General features: G+C 33.6%; 1 protein-coding gene across 1 annotated transcript in view; it reads right to left on the bottom strand.

Annotated features, from left to right (window-relative positions):
- TUSC3 (tumor suppressor candidate 3) overlaps window positions 1-15,684 on the bottom strand; it is a 101,005-nt gene that overhangs the window by 40,084 nt on the left and 45,237 nt on the right. The window contains exon 6 of the mRNA XM_072334654.1: window positions 8,769-8,858. Coding sequence (XP_072190755.1) covers window positions 8,769-8,858 — 90 coding nt within the window. The remainder of the gene's footprint in view (window positions 1-8,768; window positions 8,859-15,684) is intronic.

The raw sequence follows: 15,684 nt of genomic DNA, 5'->3' as shown, positions 1-15,684 counted from the left end.
AGTAAGCTGAGGTGACTCTGCAAATGAAATGAAAAGAGATAGCTCACATTTCAGCCATTAAAACAGAGAGCAAGCAAAGAAGTTAATATGCAGTAAAGGGTGATAATGACCTAATTTCTGAATCCTGTCTTCACCAATGCTAACGACGAATAAAGGGGAGACAAGTATTTTCAGCTGGCAGAATCTACCTATGCCACACTAATGGCAAACTCAAAAAGCCTAATTTCAAAACTAGTAGATAAACCTTAAAGCCTAAAAGTAATGTTACTTTTTAATATATTTATCCTGAGCCTATCAGGGTATGCTAGCGTGTATGCTATGTGTGTATAGCTATGGATTAGCATACACGAAAAACACATGGATTATGAAAGCAAATTTGGTTTTCATTAACTTGAGATGCTTTTGGATAAATTTGAAATTAAGAACAATTAAACATATGAAGGAACACGAAAAATGAGATGAAGTAATTATTCCAAAGAAATTGAGACCATATTCAGCAGACAAAATACGTTTCATAAGGCAACTAATCCCCTTGACAAACATATGTGGTATTACTTATCTGGACTTTAGTAATTCATTCTGCTACATTTAAAGCTAGAAAAATGGGTTTAGAGTAAACATTATAGAACAGTGAATAACTGGCTCAACTGGCTTTTAGAAATATTTAACAGAAGCCTGCATTTTGGGAGTAATTTAATAAGTATCAAGTTGATTACTTATGTACAAAACCAGGTACTAACAGATTCAGCTTGAAGATTTAAAAACAACGCTACATTACATGGGAACAAAATGAAAGCTATCTGCTTGGGAAGTGAGAAGGATTACCACAAATTATGTTCTCATCTGAAAAACAACTCAGAAAGAAGTGAGTATATGGTCTTCATTATTGTGATCTATCCATCAGAAAGCTAAGTCAGATTCAGGATATAAATCACACTAGCAATATATATTAATAAACTATTCATAACCTGTAGTCAGGATTTGTCTATAATGGGCAGGAAGCAAGTCAAAAAACCAAACCACTATTTTATTGGAAAGAAGAGAAAAAGAGTTTGTCTAGGCTTTAGAAAATGAAGGCTGATGGGAAGGATATCTGTAAATAAAACAAGAGACAAGAAGGAACTCAACTCAGAGGCAAACAATGACAAATAAATAGCAAATCAGTCAAAAACATTTTCATTTTCAAAGTGCTACAATGTTGCTCTGAAATGAGCGTGAGGAACAAAATCTAAGTTTAAGATTTTGATAAGATGCACTTGCCCATGACTGGTCATACAAGGCCCCCTCTGCTTCTGAGTTCTTGCACACTTAGAACTACAGGGCTATATGAAATGGTGTCATTTGTCCAATATTAACAACACTGAGAAGCAAAGGAGAAGAAAAAACTTAAACCAGTATTATAAATTTAGACTGCACTTGCTAACTTGGTATTACACCCATTCTATAGGAAGTGTCCTTCCCCACATTGCTCTGTGTTTACAATTTCAGTTGATCCGTCTATTTTCAGGACTCCATCATATCCCAAATTCTATCTGCTATGTCTTTTTGAAGGTATGTTCTTCAATTTACACAGAAAAGACTCTGAGTAACAGTGATTTTAATGAAGGTCCAAGCCATTACTTCTAGAAAGGAAATTAAGCACTCAAACATTTTAACAGGAAGAACAGGAAATGAAATGGAGGAGAATAGCTAAAGCAATAATAAAGTAAAGCCTGTTTATATTTTTCAAGATATTAAAGGTTTGTAATATGTTTTTTGTAGTCCTAGACTTAATAGAGTGTTTTGAAAGGTTGAGGGAGATTTTAGAAGAAATTCTTTACTGTTAGGGTGGTGAGAAACTTGAACAGGTTGCTCAGAATGCCACCATGGAGGCATTCAAGGCCAGGCTGGATAAGGCTTCCAATAAACTGGTCCAGCAGGACGTGTCCCTATATACAGCAGAGGGGCTGGAACTAAATCTTAAAAGTCCCTTCCAATCCAAACCATTCTACGATATGACTCTATGATAGTGGAAAGACTTTCATAGAGCATAAAATAAACATAGTACGATCCCTCTGTGTGATCCTACAGTAGTATATACACTTACACCAAGTCCCTGTGATTCTGTATCTTCCAGAGAGAATAAATAATAAAACAAGTGATTAATTATTGAGATACAAAATGACTAACAGTTTGTATTTAATTCAATCTGGTTCATAAATCAATTCTTAAAATCTGTTCTTAATCTGTGCAGCTGATCCAGTGCTTGCACTACTTCCACTTACTGTAGTATTCTTCTGGTTAAATGCACATTCAGAAGGCAAGGTACTATTACAGTCAAAATTCTCTCCAGATTAGTGCTACACAAAATGGCTGTGAGTACAAATATAGCCATATATTTCTGCATATTTCTAGAGCTCAGTTTTGAAGTTCTGTTTTCACACAAAGAACATTTTACTGGCAATACATCTATGTCACTCAGACATCGCAAAACAGTGGAAAGTTTTAACTCAGAGAAGTATTTGCTACAGAAGCGCAGGATCCTATTGCTTATTAGAGACCCAGAAGTACAATCTGTGTATAAAATAAAACTTTTTAGTTTACCTTTAAAATTAGTCTTCTTCTATTATTTATTCTTTCAGAAACAGTCAGTAAAAATGAAAAATTAGCTAAAGAAAGGAATAAATATTGGCATGAGAGCTGAACCGATCAGACTAATTTGTTTCCTTGAAAACTTATAAAAAAAGCACTTCATATATATACATATACATATATATATATCAAAATAGCAAGTAGTAAATAACTGTAGTTTTCCAGATTAAAACAAAAACACAGCAAAATTTAGGTAGCTGTTCAAATGCCTGTTCTTTCTCTTGACATTTTTCACAGGCATAAGAGAAATCTAACATTGCTACACTGAAATGACAATATTAATGTTTACAAAAAAACTATACACAGACAAAAATGCTCTTCAACAGAAGAACACACTAGATCCTTAACCCTGGAAGTCTGTGAAGGATAGAACATATTTTGATACTCAAATCATGACACAATGTTGAAATTTTACTACAACAACAGGGACATCGGTACCCTTTTGTTAAAGGTTATCTTCTGTAAGGGAACATAAATATTTGCAAAATAATCTGATGTAGGATAAGACTATGCTATGCAACAAGGAATGCTGGTAGAGTTTTTCCTCTCTTCTTTCCTCGCTCCCTCAAAATTGTTTAAAATATTTCCTAAGATTTTAGAACAACAGTCTCAAAGTACAGGAACAGTTCAATTCAGCTACAGTGAACAGAATCTCCAGGCTTAATATCTTCTCATTTCCAGAGAGAGTATCTTTGTTACCAGATAACGATGCCACCACATAAGAAAAGATACAACTCTGAAGAGGCGCACTGTTTGGCAAAGTTTAATCACATTAAAGTCAATAGCATCTGCCGAACCAAATAAAACTTACTATGTCTGTTCTTGAAGGAAATAAAGTTTAGAAGGATAAAAAGATTAAATTAAAAGGTAAAATATAATGAGTTGTGAGGATGGTCAAACACTACAACAGGTTGCCTGGAAAGGTTTTGGAAATCTCTGCCCATGCATGCATTTAAAATGGGCTATGACAATATCCTGAGCAACCACACAAGAATCAAACAAGCAGGTTGCCTAGATGTTCCTCACAGGCATCCTCCACTCAAAATTATTCAGTTAAGGGGAAGCACTTACCTTTCACATTGGCACAAGCAGAAAAGACCAGGAAGAGAGAAAAACTAGATTCCTACTTAGCTCTGAAGCTCAATTTATTAAAACAGTAAATTCTGATAAGCAGCAGGACTACATGAATAGGTTTTTTCATGCATCATTCTGTTTTTCTCTTATTAAAAAAAAGTGTTTTTTTTTTCTCTATTGCACTATCATTCTGTCATCTTACCTGAAGATGCTTCTCAGCTTCACATAGTTGAAGTTTATCTGATTTTTGATATAAAACTGTTCTGCAAAGAACAGTTCATTTTCCAAATGAAACTGAATTGCTTCTAGAACTCTATCAACATACAGTTAACAGAAAAGGGGGCAGTGGGAAGAACTGTTTATTACTTGAAAATACTGATCAATTAAAATTGAATTTCTGTTGTTATGAGCAGCAATTAAAATCTGTTCCTTTTTTTTTTTAATTGGATTTTATCATGACAAAATGCTTGCTGCCTGCTTGATTGTCCAAAATCCACTTTTATTTGATGAGAATGTGTTCTATCTTTACTGAGCCAAAATACAGTACTGCAATAAAATGAGCCTATCTAAACTTTTACGGCACGTATGCTTCAAGAATTGATAATTTAGAAGTTCTTATCTCTCATCCAGAAAAGTTTTGTCATGAAAATTCTTCTTCTCTTCCCACATTAAAAAACACATGCAAAATTTTGGGTAACATCGCCCTTTTCTGATATCAAAGGAGAAATAGTTGTTATACAGAAAGTTATTGAAATGCCAACTATGACTACCCCTCCTTCAACCCAAACATTAGGACAGATGCATCTGTTAATAGTTTTCCAAACACTACTGTGTTGTTCATTTTAATGTGCTGATATGTTAACAGAATTACTTGATACTTTGCTTTATTTTACATTAGCTCCTCACACTGCTAAAGTTTTTCTTTACTGAATCAAGATGAAAATTTTAAGAAAAGACTAGAGAAACCCTTTACTAGGTAAAGTTTCTGAGAAAATTCAGTTGTGATTAATATAGAAAATCTATTTCATTGAATAAACCCTAAGTAACTAACCTACTTCTCACTTCTATCAAGTATATTAACATAATTATCTATTCCAGTAAATTAATAAAGTATCAATTTCAGTAGTACCTTTATGATTATTGTTGATGGATGTACCAAAATACTGCTTTGGTACAAGGTTAATCAGGATATCTTATGTTAGACACTGGGACAATAACCTGTCTGAACTTAAAAAAAAATATCCAAAAGAAATACAAATATACAACATAAATATATTCTGTCATTCAGAAAATGACATTTTTATATATTGAAGCTGAACCAAATAATGTGGTCACTTTCAGAAAAAAACACACATTCCAAATACAATATGCATTCATACACATTTAGACAAATGTTGAAAGCAAGAAGACTATTTACTATGAACTACTGAGCTTGAGAGGGAAGGTATTTCTAACAACAGTTCCAAGAAATAGTTCAGGTGGTTGTTTTGCTGTTTTTTCCTGCTTTTGTTTTTATTGGACTTGCATGATTTCTTCATTTATTTTTTTGTTACTTAGCTATAGAAAACTGCAGTGAATTTAGTTATCTTCTTAGTCCAAACATAAATTTTCACAGAGTACCTTATCTTTACATTGGCAAATGGAAAAATGAATCAGAGAGGTCAAACATTTTTCATTTAACTACAGAAACATACAGGTTACTAGACATCCCCATCAGGGAGACTATTTGAAAAGTGGCATTTTAAAGACAGTTCCTGGATAAAAATCTTCTGCTTTGAAACTGTTAAACAATATTGTAATGTAAAAGAGATACTTATATTTGAACCGATTAGTCAAAAGAAATACCAAAATGTATATAGAGTACTTCCTAACAACATACTTTTTGTTACACTTGAACAGTTTTAACAAGCTTTGAAAATACAAGACACGGTAAAAGAATCCAATTAATATAATGGCAAACAAAACTATTACCCGTTTCACAAAGCATCAACTTGTGTAGGAAAGGCATCTAATATCTGTCAAGAAAAATACAGTATCTCCCCCTCCACACAAACTTTCCAAATTCTAATAGTTTCTTCTAAATAATGAAGGAAAATTATAAGTTTTCACAACCATTTTCATTATTTTTAGATCTATCTTGTCCTTCAATTTGTTATCAAAAAATACAACAGATAACATCAAGACAGAGGTCTTGATTTCTAGCACAACTAGTTTGAACTCGTTTGGTCAACCTAAAGCAGTACTGAAAGACAGTATATGAATCCCAAAACTAAAATTAGCTGAATGTAGGGATAAATACAGGAAACAATTCAACAGGCTAAGTGAGAGAGTGCATCAACTTCACAGAACAGACCTACTCGGAATTACAGAAATAAGGCTTAAAAGCTTCATTCCAAGAATATAATCACAGAATTACTGAAAAATAATTTTGGTAATCAAGCAAAGAATCACAAACACAGAGAACAAGTAAAAAAAAAAAATTAAGAAATGTTAGCAGTACTTCTACAATAAAATGATACTAAGAACTAGCATTGTTTAAGGAAAGCAAACAAATGTCTTTTCATCTTTAATAAAATATGTATGTATATATATATACAGGAATTTAAGGAAGAGAAATGAAGTGCCAACTAAAATTGTGACAAGAACTAAGCAAATAAATGGTGATGCCTGAGGCAAGAAACAGTTTGTGAAGACAGAATATCATCCCCTTCAAAGACCAGTGGCATATTAGACCCTACAGTACAGAATGAAATACTAACTCTTATGAGATTCAAAACACTAAGAATTATGAAGTTTGAATCTAACAATAAAACAACCAAGCTTGGTGAGATATTCTGTGCCTTCTCTTGAAAACAAGAGTTTAAATGTTAAGATTATTAAAAGCAGTTTGTCAGTACTTTATACAAGAAATCCTTGTACAAAATTGGCATGAAAATTTGGAATTGGTACTAAGTCCTGGACACTGGAAATAAAGCAATGAGTTAAATTTCATTCAGATATAAAGATAACAGTTGCAAACAATACAAAACCAATGCTACATTTTATTATCATGGCTGAATACATTTTACAGAAGCATTACATAAGCAGCTCTATGACTTCAGACTCAGAGGAACGTTGATGACTGTTAGATAAAACGAAACAGGAAAATGAAAATGTTTTTTGGAAATAATGACATGTAATGGTCTGCAAAATGCTTAAGCTTCTAGCACTTGTAAAAATCAGAGCTTTAAACTGCAACACAACTGGTCAGCGCTATGTTAAATTACTCAGGAGCTTGGCGATCCTGTTACTACCTATATCCATTTTAATTCTTAGAATCTGACATTTTACTTACTGATCAAGGCAGCTCCAAGGAGATAAAAGTACTGACACATGAACATGTGGAAAGTGAATCAGAGAATCAAAATAACTTACCTGAAGACATCTAGTGGAATAAAAATAGCTAGGTATACATGTTGACTAATATAGCACTTCAGCAACTACAATTTATGATCGTCTCACAGTTATTTTCATTATTTGGTTGTTTGTGTTTGTACTGCCAAAGTAGCACCTTTTTGGACACTCGCAGAGAATGTAAGTTCATATTATGAAAACCAAAACAAGATTGCAAAGACTGAGGAAGGTTAAAAGGGATATTTTTAAATGATTTGAGGTAGATTTCACTTCAGAATCAAGTCTCTATGTGTATAAACCCAGGTTCTGTAACAAGCAAATTTAAGAGAAACAGTGCTTTTTCCTATGCAGTATTTCTCTTTCTGTCACTCTATAGGAAAACTTCATAAGTTTATTACTGCAAGTCAGTAATGAAAAATTTTAAACTTTTATAAACTGTGTTTTATAAAGATTATTTACTACATTACCAGCTCTACTTCTGCATAAGAAAGTTGACAGATTGAATCATGTTACTTTAAGATCTTAGTATGCTGTTATAATCCTGATACAAAGCAGATCAGTAATCATCATCATCATATCATAGTATTGTGCGAGTTGGAAGGGACCTTAGAGATCATCGAGTCCAACTCCCGGGATTCGAGCCCTCTGTGTAGCAGAGCGGCACTTCTACCCCCTGCTCCACAGGGGGGGATTCGAACCCGGGCCCCCTGGTGTTGCAAACGGGAATTCTACCGCTGCGCCACCGGAGGCACACACCATCATTTCATTCATAATCAAACCATCATTTTTTTGCTAGCCCAATTAATATAAGACACAAAGAAAATAAATTTTCTTTTAAGTTCCAAGACATCAGCCAATCTCTTTTAACTAGTGTTGGTCAAAGCTGAATGCGGCTCAACATGCCATACATGCACAGAAAAGTTTCCTGCCTAAGCTTCACAACAATTTATTAGAAAAGTAGTAAATAAGGAAGAGTACCAGAAACTACACGCAGTCAAAGAGATTTTCCTTGTGAGCTCTGATGAACATTTGTTAATTTATGAGCAGAAAGAAGCAAGGATGAAAACTATTTCAAAGACAGCTCAATCAGCATATGATATCAATTTCAGGAGTGTTCAATTAATGGTAACTTCCCAAGAAGCTGATAGAGAAATTGAAGGAGTAATGAAGTACAGGAAAAAGCATTACGTAAAGTTCTGAACATTCAGCAGGAGTCTGACAGGTATGATGGAAAATGGCAAATATTTTAATGTGTTTCTTCTGTAATCTTTTCTAACTAAAATGCTTAAGAGGAAAAGGCTACAGATCCCAAAGGTTTGTGTAATTAAAAAAAAAAAAAAAAAAAAAAAAAAAAAAGAATTGTTTTTCACATTGAGAGAGTATTTTTCTACAAAAAAGACAAAAAAAGACAAAATCCATTTATCACTGAGCAATGGAAACAGTGTGCTGTGAAACACTTTACAGTACATTCACTGCAGCTGGGAACGTGATAAAAGAATTGTGAAATTTCGTTGTTCAAATCAAAGACAGCAGAATTTTCTAAAACACCAAAAATTCTGTAACAGAATATGCTTCGAATTTGAGACTTCAGACTCTGACCCAGTATGATACAGTGCAAATATCTGTAGTCACAGATTCACCACCAAATAAAATTAAAGGAATTAACTCACCACTTGTCCATTCTGAGGATTTTTATGAGCATATGGGGGTCCACGGATGTGATTCCACATCTGACCTGATGTCATCGCAAATACAACACACTAGAAAAACAGAAGACCAATACAATCATTTATTTACAAAGTCAAATTTTCAGAATCTGACTTGAAGTAATCATCTCTTTATGTACACTTGGAACTGCCATGTTTACATACCCATATGGCAGAAAACATTCATGACTGTGAAAGGCATTCATTGCAAATATACTGAAAACTGCAATTCAAGATTTCTGCAACCTTTCATGAAGTTATTTCTGCCTCTACAACAAATCTTTAGCTTAGCAGTTTGCTATAAGTTATATGAAACAATATAAAAACACACCAGAAAAAAAAAAAAAAAAAGAATTATCCACCCATTTAAGAAATTCCCATTGTGTGTACTGTGAGTCATTTTAGCCACGACAAAATACAATGGTTGAGACAACAGAAAAGGAAACTTCCTTCACTGATGCTAGGTTAGGAATTCATCAAAACTGTGAAATACATCTTGCAGACAGTCATAGAAGTAGTCATTATAACAATCTTAAAGAGGAAAGTATAATACTTTCTGATTATCAAATGAGAAAAATTGTTATGTTTCTGATAAAAATTTAGATATTTAGAAACATATGTAAGATTTATTAGTACAAATAATCATTTAAAAACTTCAATATAAATTAGTCCAGCTTCCACGTATATTCTTATTTTACCGTATATGTGTATTCCCCCAGCACAGTACAGTCATATCAATAAGCAGATGGATCACAAATGTAAAATTTTCATTTATTTTTAACAGAATGGCTTGCTAAGCCAGAAAAGATACATTTGTTTTTTACTAAAAAGGTGGGGAAGAGCTCTTCAACTTTTCTGGAGGCAATATTTAGCAATGTATTTGTAAAATAAATTTAAACCAGCATAGCTCTTTATCCCAGTAAATCCAGTATGGACTCTCTAGCAATACACTTTGAACCAGCTTCAGAACATAGGACTGAATCTTGACAGGTTTTATGGAAACAGATCAGATAGTTAAGCTTAATCTATATTACTTTTGAGGATTTCTGTAGTGCACAACTTTTTTTTGTTTTTCTACTCTCATTAGGATGAATTAGCTATGACCAACATAATGCTGTAGTGTAGGCATGAGATAATAGCAGAGACATCAATATGAGTAACACAAGACACTATGGAATAGTAGGAGAGGGGGCACATAATGACACTAGTGGTAAAACAGAGACAAGGAAGCTGGTGAAAACCTGCCCTAGGGGTAATAAAGGGAAAAGATATGCATCCCTTTATCCTGTAAATTTTGATTTAAATTGTAGTCACAGATCACTGAATAAAGGACAAAATTTTAAAGTATCCTCAAATAGGTCTTACGGCAAAGAGGAAGAAATTATCCTCCTCCCAATGAAGAACCCAGAAAACTCACCCTAATAATCCCTTTTCCCAGACCAAAGACAAAAGATCTCAAGTTCTGAAGAGAACCAGAAGAATACTCATGACATTCAGAAAGGAAAGACAATAGAAGTATGTACATAACAATTTTAAATGTGTTATTACAATTGACAGTTTTAAATTAGTATAAAGAAAATAGAAAGAATGTTTTTTCCTCTGTAATTATCATATCTGGTTTAATAATAATTCCTAGAATATGCCATTAGATTTCAACTACACTAAGAACAAATTCTTGGTTCTAAATATAAGGTGTGATTCATTTTGTACATAACAAGATTTGAAGTGTAAGAGTATTGTAATTAATATGGCAGATGAAAGCGTATTGGTAGTGATTATCAGCAAACAGATTATGTTTTAATTATTAATATGCAATAAAGAGAAAAGACTATATGCTTCAGTTACTGGCAAAGAGAAAAATCCTGCGGATCATTTTAGCTGGGAATTTATACTGTAATTTTGGTGATGAATCATATAGTAGATACGCTTACGTAAACGTAAAAATGTAGAAACTGAAGAGGGTATGGAAAGTGAGGTAAGAGATGAAAATCCAGGAGTGAGTCAGATGGAAAGAAAAACATCAAAAAATAACAATTTGGTTTCTTTTTTTGTTTGTTTTTGTTTTGTTGTTTTTTTTAATGAAAATGAACATTTTACTTATTCTTAAATAAATGTATAATTTAGTCTCTTGAGTCAAATCTGTTTCCATACATAAACACGAAAAAACCTCAGTTTTTATTTATTATGAACTTCGTAACTAAGAATTCTTTCAAATTACTGAAGCTCTCTAATGTTTGCTAGTAAAAATAAACAGCCTCACAACATGGTAGCATCTAACAAAAAAAAAAATACCTAGGAGAAAACAATTGGAAGAACCTTTTAATCTACTTTAGGTACTTTAGCATTTCCATCATATCCCTTAAGCAAGCATTTGGTATACTATAAACAGTACTTGACATTCAAACTTATTTCGCTCCACTCCATATTCTCTTATTGCTATCATTGAGGTACTGTTCCACAGTATTTATAAATGGAATCTACAGACTTCTAGTATTTGTAAATCTGAAACATACCTGACTATTTTTAGAACTCACGCGTGTATTATAGATAGTGTGACACCCCATGCTTAACATTCCAAACCCCTTGGTTTCCATATGATCACATGCTTAGGGATCCAAACTTTTCACAACTCTTATCATTACCGTGACTTGATGTTTCTTTGGATCCAGCTTCTACAAACTCAGTTCAATGAATGACTTGTAACGTGATTAATGTTTTCATGTTTACCTTAAGGGTTTGTATCATATTGATACAATGCCATTGATACAATGACATTGGTACAATGAAAAAACTTATATGCAGAGAAATGGTCCCTTTCCAGAGTTCTTGGATCTTGTAAAAGTAAAAAGAATTAAAGGTGTAGAAAGACATTTAAAGCTGTGGCATTTTCCTCTACGAATGTAAGAGGATTTATAACTTCACTTACCCAGTTCTACAGATATGGTACCACACACCTCACCAAGGACAGCCCTTTCATACACCTGCCCCCTTCTCTCTCCTCATCATACTCCCAGAATATTTTACCAGCTGCATGCCACCTCAATTATCAGGGGAGCTCAGGATTTAGCTATTTTAGGAGCTTCTTGATCTAGCTATCTTGATCTGCATCTAAATGGTAACAGCAAAGTGTGGAACAGAATGATCAACAAAAGAAGTACAGAGAGGGAAGGACCAATGATTAGTTTCAACACTTTATGGTCCCAGGACCAAATATCCACAGGATAGCTTCAGTCATAACAAAGCTCACCTCAACTACCATAAGTGCACCATTTATATATAAATAGGTTTGTCTGCTCAAGAACCTTGTGAACAAATTGCAAGTGGGAGACTTTCTCAATGGTTTCACAGTGAAAAATCTCAGCCTTAGTTCTGATAAGAGGGAAAGGGTCTGAATTCACCAGTGGTGCATTTGGGTGTACCAGAAGTTTCTTAAGAGTAGACACACAGTAACTAAGCACATAAGGTTCCTCCAGAACACTTAAATAGTATTAAGATGAAGTCTTAACAAGTACATGGAGAAAATCTCTCTACTATTCTCAAACTTTCAAAATTTTGTCAAATAATTTAGGTGTGATGTGTTACTTCTCCAGAGGTACAAACATTGCTTAACACTACCTGCCAACTTACTTAACAAATGTATTAGAGGCTTAAAAGGCCATTTGGCATGCATTTTGAAATAAAACTTCCTGCTAGCAGATACTATGCAAAGCAGCTCATTATATCTCTCTACAGGTTTAGACCCCAAAACATGGCGATAATTTTGTAACACATGAAAAATAGGAAAATTCATTTATAAATGCAGTTAAATAGAAGCCTAATTTCAAAAATGAAGAGACCCAGGCAGCCAGTTCTATACTCTACATTTGTAAATTTTATCCAACTCACAACCACTGCTCCCAAGAAATTTAATCCCTTCTACCCAGTTTAAATTTCCTTTTGCACTCAAAAAAGGCTGCAGTATTTGTACTCAATTTCTAAAGAGCAACCCATAACTTATTAGAATCTTTAGCAAGGCACAGACATTTCAAGGACAGGAACTACAAGTACACAAGCAAAGAGAAGACATTTCTGTATATTTAAACATGACATGCACCTCTAAAAACCTCAAAATACGGGGGAAAAAAAATGCTTTAATAACTTGCATTAATTGCTGATTTTGGAGTCCCCATGTATAGGAACCTGATCTTGTTTTCCTTCCGTATACTGAAATAAAAATAATTGCTTATCTATCCTCATTTCGAGAAGGAGGTAAAGGATTACTAGCAGCCTTCAAGTTCCTTTGGAGCTGTAACTGATGATGAATGTACTATATGATATAGGCACTGTGCAGTGTATTGGCACAGAACATATATCTCATAATCACTAACTGTTGAGACAACAGTAAACACATGCTTCATCTCCTCTTTGAAGTGATCTGACATCCTCTGTCCAGAAGAATCAACTCCTAGGCAGGTGTCCTGGACTCTGAGCACAGACTTTGCCCTCACAGACACCATAGGCAAAACTGAAATACACACCAAAAATGAAACTGAAAATTACATGCAGAAAAGCATGGTGACAATCTGGTAAATACATTGTTTTGGAAAGCCCTCCCATTGCTACATTCTAGTCAATTGAACAAATATTTTCTCAGCACTATAACTGTTGTCTGAAATGTAGCAATTCCTTATCTAAAATGTTAGAAATTTTCTCAGCTTACACCATCTGACCTTTTGCTCCCTGCTTAAGAAAGGAACAGTCTTGACAAGAACCTGGATTGCCTTTTGTTTTCAGTATAAAATGAATGACTGCAAATATATAAGGACTGAAGTCTAAATCCCTCATTTTTGCACTACACACAGAATGAAAAATATCCATAGATGAGTCGTAAGAATTGAATTAAAGTCTAAAATAATGCAGGGGATAAATTTCTGATGTGATTCCAAAAGGTAACTTTTTTTAATACTGGGTACTCAACCACCACCGTTTGCCATTCTAGAAGTCTTCTGGGTAATGTTTCAAGTAAAAATGCCCAAGGCATACAAGGTACTACTGAGTCTCCAGTGCTTCCACAAGGAGATGAAAACAGCTAATGGCACTGCTCCTGCTCAATTTAATATTCAGGACAAAACTAATTTGAGTCTTGTGTTAACTGGAGCTGGAATCAATGCATGAGATGAAGGTTCTCTCAATTCTGAGCCTATCAAAACCATTACATGTGCCATTAAGAATGGCATTCCAAATTTTTCCAATTAAAATTCTGCTGGAAATATTATTTCTAAGACAACTCATTGCTGCTGATGGTCATATCAAACATAAATCTAGTCAACATTTCCGGTATTCTTTTTCCTTCTGCTCGTAGAGGTGCTTTATACAGTGATTTTTTTCTGTTTTCTGTTTTGTTTTGTTTTTAGGAAGAGACACACTGTCAGAATTTAGGAAATTAAAAGCTCTTCAAAAGAACAACAACAACAAAAAAAGAAAACATTAAAAAAAAGTTTTAGCAACTTAAAAAAACTTTTAGTAAAGTTCGTTTCAATGATAGAAAAAAAGTACCAACATAAGACAATGATAATTACATATCTTAGAATAAATATACTAATGGCTGTCCATTTTCACTTCAATGAATCCTAACTCATTCTAGTCATTTCACAGAACATACAGAGGATCTGAGGTCATCTGTTCAAAGCCTGAAATCTCAACTCCCTGCTGACTCCACCAAAAGAAATTTCAGTGTTAACTTGAACGTCAATATAGATCTGATTAAAACTGAAAGGACTCACAGTAACTGGATAAACATTGCTCAAACATTTCAGCATGGGGCTTTGAAAACATTGTGAAGAGAGTAATGAAGATGTTTAAAAAAAAAATAGCTGAAGTCACAGTTAATTGCTATCTTCTTATTTACCCTGATATATGTTTTTCTAAAATACCTTTTCAAGTGCTGCACATCTTTAAAACAAACAGATTTTACAGGAAGTAGTATTAGAAATAGCAATAAATCACACTGATGACACTTTTATTCCTTTAAACTCTATCATTACCCATTAATGCAATCAGTAGAATGATAAGTACTGAAAGGCACAAATATTGTGTTGGCTTTTTTCTAAATGTCTGATTACATTTAGGCAGTGACTCTCTCCAAAGGAGCCTGGTTCACTGTAATTAGAAGTTTCCTACTCTGTAGTATACAGGTATGTACAGATGTAAAATGTCAAGCAGCACTAGAGATAACAGCAAATATTTTGAGAAAAAAATTGATGCATTAACTTCCTTAATTTAGTTTTTAAGTTAGTTATGTATTCAACTATCTATTTGATGCAGATTGTAATAGAATTATTCTTCATTTGAAGAACTGAGTTTTAGCCTCTGCAAGAGTCCTCGGATAAAGAGTCGTAGCTTGCACAAGAAAGTGTCCAAGTAGGTTCTGAATATCTCCAGAGGAGACTCTACAACCTCTGTTGTAGCTTGTTCCAGTACTCAGGCACTCTCAACCTAACGATTTTCTTTCCCATTTCCATATGGAACTTCAGTTTATGCCCAATGCACATTCAAACTTAATTTATTATTTATGGCCTTGTTGATTTATTTGACTCTTTGCAACAATCCATTGGCTAAATTTAAAATTCCCTCAGTCAGATCTATAAAATCTCTCATACAGCTTAACAATGTATTGTTAAGTGAGTCCACTATGCAAGAATTCCATCTTTGTCTGTTTTCTTTTTGTTTTCTTACAAACCTATAAAAGCTTTGTTAATTTTCTTAACCTTTCATTACTCTAAAGCAATACTCTGACATCAGTATCCACACTAAACCTACCATAACATTACTGCTTTTACAAAAAGCACGTTGAATGATAACAAGAAACATCAGCAACACTTTCTATTAAACATATTTTTCT

This window comes from Excalfactoria chinensis, chromosome 4 (genome assembly GCF_039878825.1).
Source record: "Excalfactoria chinensis isolate bCotChi1 chromosome 4, bCotChi1.hap2, whole genome shotgun sequence".
Classification (NCBI taxonomy): Eukaryota; Metazoa; Chordata; class Aves; order Galliformes; family Phasianidae; genus Excalfactoria; species Excalfactoria chinensis.
The sequence above is the reverse complement of the archived record's forward strand: the minus strand, read 5'-3'. Positions and strand labels throughout refer to the sequence as shown.